At 41.8% G+C, this 16,632-nt stretch overlaps 3 protein-coding genes across 10 annotated transcripts; 1 reads left to right on the top strand and 2 right to left on the bottom strand.

The window, feature by feature from the left end:
- On the top strand, positions 1-3,608 carry pdzd11 (PDZ domain containing 11). Of its 4 annotated transcripts, none has more exons than XM_027018538.2 (6): positions 1-97; positions 608-710; positions 819-959; positions 2,272-2,370; positions 2,459-2,519; positions 2,631-3,608. In XM_027018538.2, exons 2-6 carry the CDS (start codon positions 618-620, stop codon positions 2,663-2,665), a joined length of 429 nt encoding a protein of 142 aa, XP_026874339.1. In that variant the 5' UTR covers positions 1-97; positions 608-617; the 3' UTR covers positions 2,666-3,608. The 4 variants fall into 4 exon arrangements, with proteins under 4 accessions (XP_026874339.1, XP_026874341.1, XP_026874340.1 ...); XM_027018540.2 differs by having other exon boundaries at positions 5-97; positions 611-710; XM_027018539.2 differs by having other exon boundaries at positions 45-188; positions 611-710.
- A 966-nt stretch (positions 3,609-4,574) lies between these two features.
- On the bottom strand, positions 4,575-8,034 carry stard14 (START domain containing 14). Its single transcript, XM_027018568.2, has 6 exons — positions 7,702-8,034; positions 7,286-7,433; positions 6,868-6,971; positions 6,562-6,679; positions 6,395-6,447; positions 4,575-5,078 (listed from the first exon to the last, which is right to left on the bottom strand). The coding sequence occupies exons 1-6, from the start codon at positions 7,885-7,887 to the stop codon at positions 4,872-4,874; spliced, it is 816 nt and encodes a 271-aa protein (XP_026874369.2). The 5' UTR covers positions 7,888-8,034; the 3' UTR covers positions 4,575-4,871.
- A 624-nt stretch (positions 8,035-8,658) lies between these two features.
- rab41 (RAB41, member RAS oncogene family) lies at positions 8,659-16,506 on the bottom strand. Of its 5 annotated transcripts, none has more exons than XM_027018571.2 (8): positions 16,038-16,499; positions 15,012-15,070; positions 14,740-14,793; positions 14,183-14,288; positions 12,777-12,888; positions 12,294-12,387; positions 11,031-11,097; positions 8,659-10,701 (listed from the first exon to the last, which is right to left on the bottom strand). In XM_027018571.2, exons 1-8 carry the CDS (start codon positions 16,114-16,116, stop codon positions 10,637-10,639), a joined length of 636 nt encoding a protein of 211 aa, XP_026874372.1. In that variant the 5' UTR covers positions 16,117-16,499; the 3' UTR covers positions 8,659-10,636. The 5 variants fall into 5 exon arrangements, 4 of the variants coding, with proteins under 4 accessions (XP_026874372.1, XP_026874374.1, XP_026874371.1 ...); XM_027018573.2 differs by lacking the exon at positions 14,183-14,288 and adding an exon at positions 13,387-13,492 and having other exon boundaries at positions 16,038-16,494; XM_027018570.2 differs by lacking the exon at positions 12,294-12,387 and adding an exon at positions 11,758-11,851 and having other exon boundaries at positions 16,038-16,398.
- Between the last annotated feature and the right edge of the window lie 126 nt (positions 16,507-16,632).

Below are 16,632 nucleotides of genomic sequence, written 5' to 3'. Positions count from 1 at the left end.
GTCCAGTAGGTGGCAGTAGGCTTACAAGAAGGAGTACGAACCAAGACCCCAAGAAGAAGAAGAAGTGGACGCTGGGGAGGGTTTCTGGCTGGGTACGGTGAGTGGTGTTATTGAAGAAATTACCCACTTTACATTTAAATACCAGCTTTAACATTTGTCCTTGCAACATCCATTTTTGAGCAACCCAGGTTAGTATTTTTCTGCTTGTATTAGCTAGCTAGCAGTCTAGGAGGTGTATGGTGCTAAGTGTGTTTGTATAGGCACCGACAGACGCTGTACAGCATAAGTACCCAGTCAGGATAACTAACTCTCTGTCTGCTTAAAGTGCTCTTGTACTCTGCAGTAGCTAAACAACTAACTAAAGATGTCATTTTGGGACTTTTCTCCTTTGGCTCAATTATAGCAGCAGTCGTAGAAGTAGCTAGTTAGTAGTGTTATACATAACACACACACACACACACACACACACACATACATACATACATATATATATATATATATATATATATATATATATATATATATATATATATATATATATATATATATTTGTGTGTGTGTGTGTGTGTGTGATGTATATGATTTCTTTCATGTACACCTGTTTCAGCAGGTGAAATATGGATCAGAAAATTCCCTATGATGACTATCAGCTGCCTGTGGTTTTTCTGCCCTCCTACGAAAATCCCCCCGCGTGGGTTCCTCCACAGGATGTAATAAATGCCTGCAGTTGTATCACAGTTACTTAATAATTTAACTATTTACAATATCGTATCAGTATTTAATGTTATGGGGGTTTTTTTTCTCACATTAACCTACAGAGGATAAACCACCCTGATTATAATAATGAACTCACTCAGTTTCTGCCACGCACTATCGTCCTACAAAAACCTCCCGGAGCTCAACTTGGCTTCAATATCCGGGGTGGAAAGGCTTCCCAGCTTGGGATATTTATTTCCAAGGTAAACATGGCTCAGTTCTTCCAGCTTCTTCCAGCTGACCAGAATCAGAACCTGAATATTTTGTTTCTCAATACATTTCAATTAAAGTGTCTTTCAGTCTGCAGATTGATGTCAGCATCTTAAATGGTCTGTGAAAGGGATCTGTGTTGGGGTGACTGTAGATCTTTTACACTTTGAATTGAGCAGATCTAATCAGAGACTAAAGTTTTGCTGACCTGATTAATGGCCTGTGGTAGTTTCTGTTTGACTAAGGTTTCTGTATTTTGAAACAGTTTTAAATGTCAGACTTGGTGACCTGTCCATTAGTGCACTGATATGAACGCTCAATTTACTGATAAGAGTGACGTGTTTTCTTATTGACATAATCAGTTGTAATGAAAACTTTCCAGAAATGTGAGTTTTTTGTTTACAGTTTGCAGGTGTTAGAAGTGAGAGCATGTTCCACCTTTTTGTACTTTGTACTTATTTTTAGTGTGTATTAGCTTGCAACCTGCTGGCGTGTCACTGGGCCAATACTGAACTTCATTAGAGTTTATGGAGAACAACAGGATGGATCGTGCAAACCTTGAGGAACTCCTGTATTCAGGACAGAGCAGTAGGAGAAGGTGTTCCACATACAGTCGTGCTGGAGCCAACCAAACTACTGTTGTCGTTCAGGTGTGATTTATGGGAAGGGGACAGCATGGCTCAGTCTGAATTTTGATGTAACTTTGTCCAGCAGAGTGGGTGTCATAGCTTCAACACCTAGATGCCCTTGGTAAGCTGCAGGAGTGATAACACTTAACTGTGAGAGTTTTCTTTATGTGAGGGTGATGGGTCTAAAATCACAGAGCTGCAGCCTGTGTAGACCAGGAGCCTTTGGAGGTTTGTTGGAGCACAGAGGTGACCACTCTCTCACTGAGCATGGTGTCACTCTAGTGCAGACAACCTCGCACTAAAATCCTGCTGTGTAACTCTTGAAAAGAGCAGATTCAGACTGCGAGAGAAACGGGTTTGTGACGCTGTAGAACTGGTTTCTGTTTCCTGCCCAGGTCATCCCCCTCTAGGCATTCCTGTATTACCAGCTCAGTTTCTCCTTCACATTGTGTTTACTGTCTGACCTCGGCTCTTCTAGTTGCATTCAGGTCTTCTGTTTTCTCTCTTCCTTTCAGATTTAGTTGTTTTTGTTGTTGATGTTGTTGTTGTTGTTTGAGGTTCATGCTTAAATGCACTTCAATTTGTTGATTTGTTTATCAATTATAATGATGAGCCTTATACAAATAAGACTGGGTGCTGGTTTTAGAGGATTCCCTCCTCCTGTTTGGTGGATTAGGTGGTGCCAGATTCTGATGCCCACCGAGCAGGACTTCAGGAAGGAGATCAGGTGCTCTCAGTTAACGAGGTGGACTTTCAGGACATAGAGCACTCAAAAGTAAGTGACCAGTAAAAGCAACCAAAGTTAATATGGGCTTTGTCGTTCTCCCTCACACCCACACTGTAGCTCCCTCTGTCTGTTTTAGGCTGTGGAAATTCTGAAGACCGCCAGGGAGATTTTGATGAGGGTGCGCTACTTCCCATACAGTGAGTTCTGTCGCTCATTTTTGTAATGCTAGTACCTGATCTAGTGTCTAATCTGTGAAATCAATCCACTGACAATATACAATATTCAGCGTTCTCAATCTCACTTGTTAGATTACCAAAGACAGAAGGAGAGGACAGTCCACTAGGTGGCAGTCGTCCGCCGAAGAGTGAATGAATGAGGCAGTAAGGCGCTGAGGTCCCGTTCTAGCGTGTAACGCTCTCTCTTCGTCCCGACTGCTCTCTTTGACCACTGCTGTATTCATATGTTGTCAGACATGGAAATGATCGGTGCCCCTGCAAAACACCTGTCTAACGTTTAGGAGTGTAGTCATAAGACTGCACATCTCTCAGTACAAACATAATGCCATTATTCCATTTGTGTTGTAGCCTCAGGCAGGTAACACATTGACTTGAGGCCTTTTAAAAAGGTTTTAAAAGCTAAAACAAAAGAAACTTGCGCTGTTGACTAGAAGAGAATGCTGTTAAGGGAGAGATGGTATCGCCTTCAGGCAGGTGTCCATGTTTAGTACCTTTTTAAGGGACTGTAGTATGAATATTATCATACTATTGTATGACCTATAGTATTGATTTGTAATGTAAACCTGATTGATTATTTATTAACTAATATAACGGCAGAATTGTTTAACGTAATTGGAGTTTGGAGATGAAGAAGGACTACCGATCGTCCTTAGATTAGCATGATGGGTGCTGGTAGGGATCACAATCTTTATTCTCACCACCACTGTCTTGATGTGTCTTTTGATGATGAAAACAAGAACAAAGTATTTTGTTTTACCTTCATAGTTTTTGCAACTGGATGCCCTAACTGATGTATTTGCTGCTGAAAGTTATACCGATCATTAACTTGATAGAAATAGAAAAATACTCCTACTTAGTAGGAATTCTGAAAATGAGAACAACCGTGGTAACATCTGTGATTTTGTGGTTTCTCCACAGTTAGGGAAGCCTTCGGAGAATATTGGTTTGAGGAACTAACTTAATACTCTCTGGTGAAAGAGAACAGTTGATGTTTTTTTTTTACTTGTGGTGACTCTTGAATAGCACCTTTTAATAAATAAAAATGATACACTTGTGGTGATTTCCATTTTTATTACTAAAATGGCACAATAGGAAAATTAATGAGAAGTCTGGGATATTACACAGAAAACATTTTTAAAATAGACTTATTCCACAGTAAATAAACAAACACTTCATCATGTCCATAAAGAATTAAAGGTTAAAGGTTATAAAAGGTTAATATATTCCAGTATATGAAATATATTCCATTTATTTTATATATAAATGTTTGTCAACTGTTCTAGCCCATTTTCTTTCCAGAGCAGTTGTTATATGGGAAGACAGTCAACTCGGAGAAAACAGCAGTACGGAGGGACGTCACGGGACATTTGTATTAGCAAGCGTTAGATAGCAAGCTTTTCTCCTCAGTCCCTTTTATTTGGTTTAAATCAGCGCTCTTAGCCTCCTGATTTACACAGCTCCGTAGTTACGTGGCCTGGAGGGACTCGGGTGTGTTGGAGGAGGAAAATGCAAAACATGGTTTGCATGGTTTGCATCAGACTGGAACTGTGAACCCCTGGGCTGAACTTGCACAATATAGGAGCTTGAAAAAATAATTAATAAAGGTTGCTTGACTTTGCAAGCCAGCCCCTGTCTGTTCAAGACAATTGTAGCTATACTTCATAAATAAATCTGAGGTAGCCCAGTGCAAACTGACAGTCCTGTTCTGATACATACAATAATTGAACACTTCATTCTCTTAGTCATCTACCTAAAATCAAATCATTTACACACACGCCCATAAACACACCCTGTGAGTGGTGTGCAAACACACATGTATGAAACATAACGATGACTGCAGTTTTACATCAACCGTGTGCTTTTCGTCTAGGAAAGAAGTAAAAGCTAAGGAATGCTTTTTTTTCTTTTACATTAAAGAAAGGTAATTCACCTTCATTTACTGGTTATAATTAATCAGTTAAAGTACAGAGGCAACAATAACAGGGTTTTTTTTTCCATTTGGAGCTTGAAAGGATTTACAATCATAAGGTTTGGCAATGTTGGCCACTTTTTTAAACTCCAAGTGGAAAGTAAATAAATTAATTGTGCATGCTTATAAGAAAATTCTCAGATGCAATTCTGGGTTTACGATTATAAACAGAAAGTTGTAAACATATGAGACACTTCTGTAATTAGCCACTGTGGTCTGTGGCACAACACCTCTGTTAGAGCAACAGGAGATGAAGACATTAGCAGCACAGACTGCATGGCTGGAGTAGTGCCTAAATGAGAAGGCAAGCATCCGTTTCTCTTTTGTTCTCCTGCCGTTATTCCTCAGCTACTGTCCTCGAGGTCCTGTACCTGCTGGGCCGAGCTTTCGTCCACATTCTCCAGTGAGTCTCCGCGCTGGATCGCCAGCTCTGCTGGGTCCATCATGGGAAGCTGACTTTGGATGGGGTAGAGCCAGGGTTTGTATTCTGGGGAGTGCTGGGCCTTCCATGCCAAATAGTTCTGACCTGCCTTGTACACGCTTCTCATAACCTGCCGAGAAGGGAAGCAACTTACGTGGTACGACCTTTGACGCATATGACAAATAAGCCCTCATTGTTCCTATGGCAATGGAATGCTGCTTCACCAGACTGGAACTGACTCACCTTACATACTTTTTTCCTTAAATGTCATGCACTTTCTGAGTCAGATATCTATGCGGACACACACGAGAACTATAAGAGTGTCGGTGTGGTTTAGTCACACTTATCAGCTGGTGGTTCCCACAGCCTTGAACATACAACTCACTGTGAGTGTTGAAAACTTGAATATCATGAATGTTTATGAGGTTACTGCCTTCAGGCCATACACGTTGGCCTGACTAGATTTAAATAGCAGAAGTGATCCTCTTATCGTATGAAACTAGATGAGCCAGTTCTACATGATCTATTTAAAACCACACTGGGAAAAAAAATTTGAAGAATTTATGAGGATACAACTGATCAGCGTTCAGAACAACCCGGTATTAAATTCATATTCCTAGGAAGTTACCGTGGTGATAATTAGCGCACCGGTATCAACTTACCGCTGTGTTAAATTTACTTATGCCAAAGAAATCCTATCAAAGTCGACATGTAACTACGGGCTATACATAATAAAGCCCCACGCCAAAAGAAAGATGACTGTGCTATGCTGAAAACTGCCAGTTTCATAAAACACCTATCGCATTTGTAGCCTCCACCAAAGACAGTAATTGCATGATTGCGATGAGTTGAGGTTTTTCAGTATTTCTACTGGATTATTCTATTATGATAGCCAATATTATATGCAAAACGAGAATAAATGCAGTAGCACATACCAAGCAAACACGCCCGCAAACATGCGGGATAACTATGAATGAGCGCCACGTTAAATAGGAATTAGGAATTTGGCCTGCTGTCCTTAAAACTGTGCTGCTCAGCGTGAATGAGCAAACCCTTGGAGAAACAGCCCTGGACCAGCCTTCAGAAAATGGGAAAGCTTTCACATTGTTCTGCTTCCAAAATGTTTTAGGTTACCGCACCAGATGCTTTTGACAAACTAAAATGCAAAGCTGCTATAGCTATATTGATTAGGTACAGATTCTTTTATTATTAGAGGTCAAATATAAAATGTTTCATGAGCCAAACTCGACAGAGAACTCAAAACACTAACGCCTGATTTCCTCAGTGTTCCTTGGTAACAAATACGACCCCATTAAACACAACATCTGTAGAATAAGAATCAATACTAGGTTATTTGACCGTCAAACCAGAACTCCACATCAGACCTCAAGCTTCACTGGTCAATCTACACCAAATACCTAAAAGGAACTTAAACAATTCACTTACTTTGGGAGCCAGGATCTGAGATCCTGCGTTGACTGCCCACTTGGGAAGAGAGCCTAATTGATGAGAAGATTGATGAGACACATACTCAATACTCAGTCATCTTCAACTCAGTCACCATGTTGCTAGCAAAAGCATGAGAATACTGGAGTCCAACTGAGATATTTTACCTCTAGGATCAGCTTGTGAGAGGTATGTGAAAAGACAACTGTTTGGTCCTGTTGGTTTCACCAAATAACCCGTCAGAATGGAGACTGCTCTTACAAGACCTTTACGTGGAGGGTATTTCTGTAAGAAACACAAACTTCCATCAGACACATTAACATACTTACAACACTTCAAAACATTCAGTTAAGTCTCACGACACAAATAGAAAAACTAGCTAACATGGTTTACCCCAATAAGATGCTTATATTAGAGTATGCTGTTGCACAAAACTAACAATTAAATTGCAAAGATACTGGATTCTGACATACTGGATGCTTGACAGAGTAGTTAACAATGACGTATTCATCTTCAGATGCCTCCCAAGAACGTAGGGTAACCACGTCTCTGTTTTTCAGCGGCTTAGGACACAACCCTACGGATACAGAGTAAAAACAATTAAACCCTTTAAGAGTGTGGACTTAAAGTTTTCCTCTGTCACTGCTTTGTTAGCTCAGCTATGGGCTCAGGCTGAATGGAGGACTAACCCTCATGGTGGCATAAACACACTATTAATCTGTTCCTGGCACTTTAGGACCGCAGATAGGGAAACAGCACTGGACCATCAGTGTTCATCATATAATGAAAGCAAGTAAACCACGTATGCCTAAGGACTTTGGCAGAAAGCGCATGGATTAAAGGAAGCATGTGGGACTGCTGGAGTGATGTACTGGTGAGGGGAGTACTCACATGAGTAATAGCCCACGTCAACATTGGGGCCAAGGCGCGCTATTTCAAAACTCTCCAGCATAGCGGGGTCCCATGTTTTCCGGTACTTGTTATCATGAAGCACATCATACATTGTGGCAGCTGAGACATCATTTATGGTGATTCTACACTGTGTGGAAGATACACACTGTGTGATTTTTTCTAATGGATATCCAGTCAGAACAGTGCAGAATAGGACACGTCAGATTAATGCAAACATAATAAAACAATTCATCTGCAGTTAGAGATCTAAAGGTTTTGGGGGGCTTTTGTCCTTCATTATCTAACAATGTTGTACTATAAAGTTATGTTAAGGCACTTCTTTTGGCAGATACCAGTGGCGTGACATTGAAGCGCACTAAAATGACTGTAACCTAAAACGTGAACGCGCCACTCACCTTTATTTTGTGCACCTTAGAGACGCTGCTTTTGTGCCCCTGCGTGCACGATAAGGGCGGCACTTCTACCCACACCTCCATACCGGTCTTACTGTATTTATTTTGCCAGTTGTCGGTCGACATACACTGCCTTTTAAAGTCAGAAAAAACTGACTCGTCGGGAATAATTCGTGAAGTCAGAGACATAACTAAGGATAGGCAAAAATATCCAATACCAGACAGTAGTCCTTGGCGCGTCCTAAAGTTAAATTCACTACAAGAGAAAGAAATGCGACTTTCAGCAGCAGTGTGTGTCCAGTTCTACGACGAGATTCGTACTGCGGTCTGACAGAGAGGCGCACTCTTAATCCCGTTTCAACATTTCAAGTTTGACTGGATTTTTGCTCCAATTCTTTCCCTATCGCCTCCGGAAGTGCAGGTGCGCCAGGTGCAGTGCGCACAGAGCACGCCTACGTGTCCCTTACCTGAGGGTCCTACAGAGCCGCCTCACGTTATTTTGGAAAACAACCGTAACATTCCCACTTCTTTCGGATTGTAAGTGTGTCGAACGCCTTGGATGTCGATGTGTTAATGATAGTAAATACTTGCGTATTTCAGCTGGTTCGGGTGCCTAAAACCCCGTGAATTCATCCTAACGTTCACCCACTGCCCAAGGCACCGACTGACGGCCTCACTGCTCACCCCAGTCCCGCCAGTCTGAGGTGAAGCACTATTCCAGACCAGAAGAAAAGGGACATTTACGAGTCTATTTCCAACGAACAAAATTATATACTTTGGACAATAAACCAATATTGTAGACCTCAGGCATGAAATACCTAAATAAATAGATCTTATCCAAAATGTTCCTTTTTTTTTTTTTTTTACCGTCGTTATCATCATGTCATTTCTCACAGAGAAAGAAGACTTAAACTTCAAAAAGGATGTAATTTGTACCATCGATCAGGCCAGGTCAATAAATGTTTGGTGAAATATCTTTATTTCATGTGATACACTTCAGTGTTTCTTTAACCTTCTGTTTTTTACAGCAGATAATAGTAAATTTTTCCACAAACTTTGCTAAACACTAGTAGACAGCATATTTCAAACAGACAAACACTTCAGAATAGCACACAACTGAAGACTCAGTCAGTGACAAAGGGTAGAGCTGTTCAGAAGAGTTGGATCTTGTAATGAAAAACTTACATATCCAAATAATACCAAATGCTAATATTTTAAAACAAGCTAGCCGATAGGTACGTGTATAGTTGGTAACAGAAAGTGTACAGCCAAAAACAAGTGTTTTTGAGTGTGAGTGTGTGCGTGTGTGAGACAGTGTGAGTGTGTATTTGAGCATGTGATGCCCCGAGCAGCTATAGGTTCACTCAGGCTAGATTACAACTACACACAGAGCATACAGTTGGTAGGGAAAGGTCATATGTAGTGTGACCATAGTGATGAGAAAATTACAAAACCAGGTCTCTGTGATACAGTAGTCAAGCATAATCACAAACCATAAATCAACTGCTTGTTTCCAAAGTGTTAATAACTGCCATTCAGGCCAAGCATACGACATTTTGTTTCTAGTGAGATAAATAAATTAACACAAACCAAACAGTCATAAAAAAAAAAAGCAATAGCAACACAGGTTAAATTCCTCAAGACATTTCTCTACACTAAGCAATAGCTGCGTATAAGGAAACCCCTCTGTAGCTCCAGGGTAATCAGCAGGCCACTCCACAGATGTGTGGCTTGGTCTGGTGCACTACGACTGGATGAAACAAGCAGTTTTATTTTGTTTAAAGCATCCTTACATAGCATGCTGTCCTACAACAGTATACCAAACACAAGGCCAAAAAAACTGAGACGGTGAGTACAGACACCAAACGCAGCTGATGAACTTCGATATGGCCTCTACTGTAAATTACCAGTGTTTCCTTGTTATTTTAGGGAGACTTGTTTATTAGTACATATGTAGTTTTACTATTACGTTTAAATCTCAATAACAGTTTATGGCTGGTACACAGTACGTTTCAGGTTTAATGAAACCAAGTATATAGAATAACTTTTTTTTGAGAATGTATATTGACAGCGTTTCAGTTTTTTCCCAGGTAAGTACACTCGAGATCTATGCAGTCCCCCTAATGCCTTGCATGTTTAAAAAGAGGCATGAGTCTGACCAGAATGCTGAGGTTTGTCTAAAAATCGCCTCATTCAAACTTTGTCGTCTTTGGCGAAAGACCTAAAAGATCAAAAGAATAAACTTTAACAAAAGAAAAAAAGGGAAAAAAACAAAAAAACAAAACTGTACTAGTCCCCAACAACAAATCTGACAGAATCCAATTATGTGTAACTGTGTGTTGAGATCATAATTAACTTCACAAGAACATAGCGCTAGACGATGCCCCATTTTCTCAATGCCTGGATCAGACTCAGCTCTTCTGCTTTCTTGTGAAGAGCTGCTGCCCAGAAGACACATCTAGCAAAAACTGACAATGTAAAAACTCTGATTAGTAATCAGTGTTTTCCGGTTCCTCTCATCACTCATGAAATTAAAGAAGACATTAAAGCCTGGGGAAATTGGTCCAACATGAGCTGAACAAAACAAAATCTCACAACGTTAAGAAGTCAAAAACCCAACACGCAATCAAGCTGTGTCAGTCTGCAATTTTATATAATGCCATGCAGTCAGAATAGGTGAGAATCCAATGAGCACTTATGCTGTGATTTGTTAACTTTTTTCCCTTTAACATATATATTTTTTGATAATCTGTTTTAATACAGAGTAATAGCACATCCACACGTTTACTCCGAAAAAGTCACTGAGTCAAGGGGAAATTAAAGGTTCTCCGAGTGGTGACTCAGGGCCACAGGCTGAAGCAAGTGGCCACTGAAAGACAAGCTGCTGTTGGGGAGGAGGTGGGATAAGGGGAAGGAGGCAGGGCTGGTCTGGTGGCTACTAGCAGGAGCAGCTGCTCTCAGTCACAGGCAGTTCTGGTGGCTTTTCCAGTTTGATGTCAATCACTGAGAGTCGTGTTAAGGACAGCCACCTCACACTCACAGTGAAGTACAACCTCTAAAGGGGGATAACTAAATCTGGCAGACGATATACTAATCAAATATAGGAACAACGGAACAAGGGTGCTTCATCAGATATGATCAACCCTGATGAAATGATCAGTGCCATGTGCCATGATTCTTACGTAATAAACAGGTGACATCAATACTCTAGGTAATCTAGGAGTACAAAAAATATGCACGTTACTGTGTGCGAACACAGGTGATATAGACGTTTGCGTACAGCGTGCCAACACTCGCAACAGAACCGCACCAGTTTGCCTCTTAAAGGATACTGTCCTCTTTGCTTTTCTCTGGTGTGTTATCCATCCCAGGCAAGGCTGCTGCAACACGTCGAAACAGCTATAGGAAAAGTAAAATTAATTCACACGAGGCCAAATTCTGACACACAAGCTAAAAGCACACTCGAGTAAAACTAAAGTAAAACTGCTTCTGTGCGGCACTGGGAACTGTGATTTCTCTGACTTCTCTGACTTTGGGGGTAGACATTTAATTTTATGACAACAAATGACGCTAAAGGTTTAAAACAACGTATGAACTCTGAATATTCTGGTTACAAAGAGAACGTTAGACGCATCACGCCAAGATGTTCTTATTCAACTCAGCACGAAAAATCTAGCTGTTGGTCTGCCCGGGTAAAAGGCAGGAGGGCACCCGCGGCACAGGGCGCGGGAAGCACTACAAGTGACCAACTCGAAATGCAAGAAAAACCCGTGCAACAGATAAAGAACGCTAGCAGAAGAACGCTGTCCTTGTGAAACATGGAGAGAATGTCAAATATGGGCGAGGCCGAAACAGATGGCAGAACAAATGCGATGGCGAGAAAGAGAGAGAGAGAGAGAGGGAGGGAGAGAGAGAGAGAGGGAGGGAGAGAGAGAGAGGGAGGGAGAGAGAGCGAGAGAGAGAGAGAGAGCGAGAGAGAGAGAGAGAGCGAGAGCTGACAAATGCTGGCTGATGAGGGGCAGGTGGGGCTGAGCTGTCCTGGTTTCACTGGGTTGATACCTGTTTGACATTGTAGCCAGTCTTTGCACTGGTTTCAATGAACATGACATTCAGCTCCTTAGCTCTCTGCTCGCCCTCCTCCGTAGTGATCTGTCTGCTCAGGTCCGAGCAAGGAAGGGAGGAACACAGACAGACACGGGGTGGTGGGGAATCAAACAGCGACAAGAACAGGAAAGGGAGAGAGAGAGAGAGAGAGAGAGAGAGAGAGAGAGAGAGAGAGAGAGAGGAAAAGAGAAAATGGAGAAACTCAACTTCAGATTAGTACGGGGGAAAGGGAAAAGATTAGTTGGGTTTTGTTTTTTTTCCCCCCCGATATGCTTTCAAAAGCTGAGAAGAAGTAACAGCAGCCCTGGTGAAAAATGACTGAACATCTCAAGTTGCCCAGCATCAATGACAAAACACCAGTGACAGATCATTCACACAGAACAACAGTCAAGATCTGTGGCCAATTACAACATCTACTATCTCAAGGGAAGGGCGAAATGGACACAGTCTCCTCCTTAGTTCGATCTACACACCTATGACACGGGACCTACCTGCTTGACGTTATAACCAGCCTTGGCGCTGGTCTCTATGTACATCACATTGAGATCCCGAGCTTTTCTCTCTGCAGCTTCTACTGAAACTTGCCTGCCACAGTCCAGCGGAAAGGAAGGGTTTGGAAATGGTTCAAATCATAATGAAGATGAAAAGACAGCAGTGATAGTAGGAAATCAAAATAACTAAAATAACTACCATGGAAATAATAAGATTGATCAATAATATGATTTACCAAAAAAAAGGATTAACAACATAATTTCAAACTTGGTGATGACAAGAGACTGCACCGAAATCATAAGGATCAAAAAGAAAAACTAAAACAAAGTGGGATGCTGAAGGCATGTAGTATACAGCTTGAGGAGGAAAAACACTTTAGTACCTGGAGGCTGGGCGAGCATGTTCACACTACTGAACAGGCCCAAGTATGAACAGTACAAATATCTGTCAACTTTAACGGCCCATTTTCGTTACTACTATACCTTTTGTCAGCCAAGTCTGTTTTGTTGCCAACCAGCATAATAATGACATCACTTCCTCTCTCCGTTCTTACGTCATCTATCCATTTTGAAGTTTGCTGGAAGGAGTTGAGATCTGAAGGGGAGAAACATGATGTCAACATAGACAAACTTCATTTATTTCAGACTTCATTCATTACAAGTGATCACACTCGCTTCACATCAAAAGCAAGCTCTTAGAGGAAATTAAGCATGTAGACTGTTAGTTTAAAGTTGAACATACAATGAAGGGCTGTTTAGTTGAAACTAGAATTGTTTCAGGGCAGCAATGAGCTGAGAATTTAAACATGCTGTTGTGCATCTAAAGCAGTCAAAAAGTGAAGATTTTTGAAAGCGTGTTTCATTATTGAATCCCGAGCTTTCCTTTACAGGAGACATTGATTGGCAAGATGAAAGAAAATAAATAAAATTTCCAATGACAGCTGAGTAGGCGTGAACCTGAAAGCACCTGCTGGACTATGCTACCTGTCCCCTGGAGACACACAGCACCTGCTGGACTATGCTACCTGTCCCCTGGAGACACACAGCACCCGCTGCACTATGCTACCTGACCCCGTGTGTCGCTGTGACTCACTGGTGATGTCATAGACCACCACAGCGATAGTGGAGTCGCGGATGTAGCTGGGGATGAGGCTACGGAAGCGCTCCTGCCCCGCCGTGTCCCACAGCTGCAGCCGAACCTGAGGGCACAGTCACCAGCATGCAAAACACACGGCCGATAGAGAGAGAAAGGGGCAGGGGAGGGGAAGAAACAGACAAGAATGAAGATACAACAGAGCAGAACAGAACAGAATGCAAGAGAGCTGGGTAAAAAAAAAAAAAAAAAAAGGCTATTGAGAAATGCACCTTAACATTTATTTCATCACCCAGCAGAGGCAATGCACAGATCTGAGAATTAGCCAGAGAATTTTCGAGATGTTAGAAGGCATCATTCCATGCAGACAAGATTTGAGTGGTGCATTTCCTCACTGCTGTTCCTCACAAGATGCTTTAGGAATGGCACTCTGTGCTAAAGTAATGCTGGACACTCTGGGAGTTCTCTGCTCAGCGGGATGTTCACGCTTTGCACCGTCATGGAACGACACAGCCAGTTTTTTTTTTCTCTTCTATAATCTAGATGCTCATTTTCTGTAGCTGCTCTCTTGAGTACAGCAGATCTCAATCAAAGCTGCAAATACCAGGCCCCTTATAAGTTGCATTCACGGGACAGGGGTTACTAAGTACTCTTCCCACCATCTACGGGAAAAATACCATGTTATCCAACATACTTATGAAGCCGCGAGTGCCATTCATGCCAGCAGCTCCCCAACGCACTGCACCACGTGCTGTGGACACGACAACGGCGCACCGCGGCAGCAGCTGCTACCTACTTGCTATGTCATACACCACCACAGCAGCTGCAGAGTCGCGGATGTAGCTGGGGATGAGGCTACGGAAGCGCTCCTGCCCCGCCGTGTCCCACAGCTGCAGCCGAATCTATCACCATTCACAGGGAGCAGGCCACCAGGGGGCCCCGTTCAGCAAAACAGCCATGAGTGAGGTGAGGGAGGAAAGAGACACAACCCAACCAAAAATGAAGAAAACTAAAATGATGATTGACGAGGGGCAGGCATGCACAAGGTAATACGCAAACGAAAACTGGAATGCTCCTGTTCCACTGCGGTGCAGAATATGCTGGATGGATATGAAATAAGTCAAAATGTAACATGCTATTTACAGGAACATTAACAGACAACAGGGTGAAGAGCCTCTGGAAAATAGTGAACACTTAAGTCAGCACGGGTCGCTTTTATTCTTTTTTTGTTTTAAGCCCAATAACGGATGCAAAATAAACTTCTGCATCATGAAAGAAAATAAAAGATCTGCAAAGATTAGTATTATTGACTCCTGTAAAGATCTGCAGTTATCCATGGTAAATACTGCTTACCGTACGATCTTCCAAATACATGGTTTTTGATAGAAAGTCTATACCGATTGTTGCCTAAGGTTAAAAAAAACACACATTGTGTTACACAAGCATTAATATTTAAGTTATCTGTTACTTTATCATACATAAAAGTTCTCCTAAAACAAAATACAAAATCTAACTTCATTGGATATTAAATCAATAAATTAAGACTGAGTGGATTTTAAATACATTAAGATTCATTGGATTGGACGTCCAGAAGATCTTAAGACATGGGGTTTGCTCAGTAATACCTGGTAGGTGTTATCAAAGCTGTCGTACATAAATCTGGTGATAAGAGACGTCTTCCCAACTGCAAAAAACGGGGGACATACTTTAGTCGGAGTTAGAGAAACGTCCACGCCTAAATGATGGTTTTACCACAACTATGGTTTTAGCAGCAACCGTGCTTTTACCACATCTAGGCTCGCTGAGCTGGCAACATTGGTGGTGTAACTCACACCAACGACTTAAGATAAGGAATCTTTTTTTTAAAGATACGTGTGAAGTGTCGCCGAATCCTGCATAGACAGGACAATGCTTGTAGATACGGTACAATTTTCTTATTGAAAAGAAGTAAAAGGCCACTCAATGATGTCGCTGACAGCCGGCCTGTCTACGTGGTAGCCATCTAAGATGATGTCGCAGAGAACTGAGCTCTGCTCGCTATCTTAGCAACCTGTGGCCTACACATGAACAAATACACCACCAAGCGATTCATTCACGACATACTCAAACGTTTCTCTTAATATGTTTAAATATAATGTATATGGCACAACTCTGGCAAATATAATACAAAATACCTAAGCCAGTGCTGTCTAATAGCGTTGTTTGGTAATGTGGCTAGCTGGCTAGCTAGCGTTAGGTACGCTACAGATAGAGCTAACTAGCTAACGCTTGGTAAGCTAACAGCAGTTACATTTCGCGTGATCAGTCAGCGTAAATAACGCGTCTTATATTCCTACATGTATGAATTTATCGCAGATTACTTCAAATAATGACAACGGAAGTTCCCCATCACACGAGTCAGCGAGCTCCTCGGTTATGTGGACGGGGTGGAAGCTAACTCAGTCAGCTAGGCTAGGCTGCCAGGTTAGCTGTTCTCTTAGCTGCATCCTCTGGTAACGCATTATTACATTATTATTATCGCCCATTCTACCTGCTGCATGTTTTCTCACAGTTAGGCCTTATATATATATATATATATATCTCCTTATATACCCGTCTGTAAACAGCAGCCGTTAGCTGGCATGCTCCGCGCTACATCAGCGGCCTCTTACCGCTCTGCTCGCCCAGGAACACGAGCTTGAATTTCCGCAGGGGGTTACCGAACTCTCCGCCGCCGGTCGTGGTAGACATATTTATCAAAATAAACAAACCAAACCAAATCAAAAATAAACAGACAATAGCTAGATATCTAGTAGTTGTACTGTGCAGACGGAGGACCCTGTTTAGTCTACCGCCACGACTGCAAGCCAGCTAACGTTTCCTGAGTAATGTAGCGCCACATAGCGACAGAGGTGGGAAGTTCAGGTGCCATGGAGGCTCTTCAACTCAAAAACCATTTGACTGATGATCTTTGTTTTAAGATAAAGTGGTGCATACTAACCAAGTACTGTAGGACTAATAGACTAGCCATATTTATTTGAATAAGGGTTCTGGTCCTTATCCAAGTCATAAGAATAACACTGGCTATAATAACATGAAGTCTTATTTACCATGCCATAGCTTTATTACACAAACACTAGGCCTACAGACAGTCAACGCTATCACAAGATAATGGAAAAAGAGGCTTAACTGGCTCTGAACGAAAGTGTTTGCCGCCCACGCGTCTGGAAACCTTCTGGGTCTTTATGGGAAATGTAGTACCTGTAA

This window comes from Electrophorus electricus, chromosome 12 (genome assembly GCF_013358815.1).
Source record: "Electrophorus electricus isolate fEleEle1 chromosome 12, fEleEle1.pri, whole genome shotgun sequence".
NCBI classification, from domain to species: domain Eukaryota; kingdom Metazoa; phylum Chordata; class Actinopteri; order Gymnotiformes; family Gymnotidae; genus Electrophorus; species Electrophorus electricus.
Note: the sequence above shows the minus strand (reverse complement) of the source record. Positions and strands in the feature narration are given on the sequence as shown.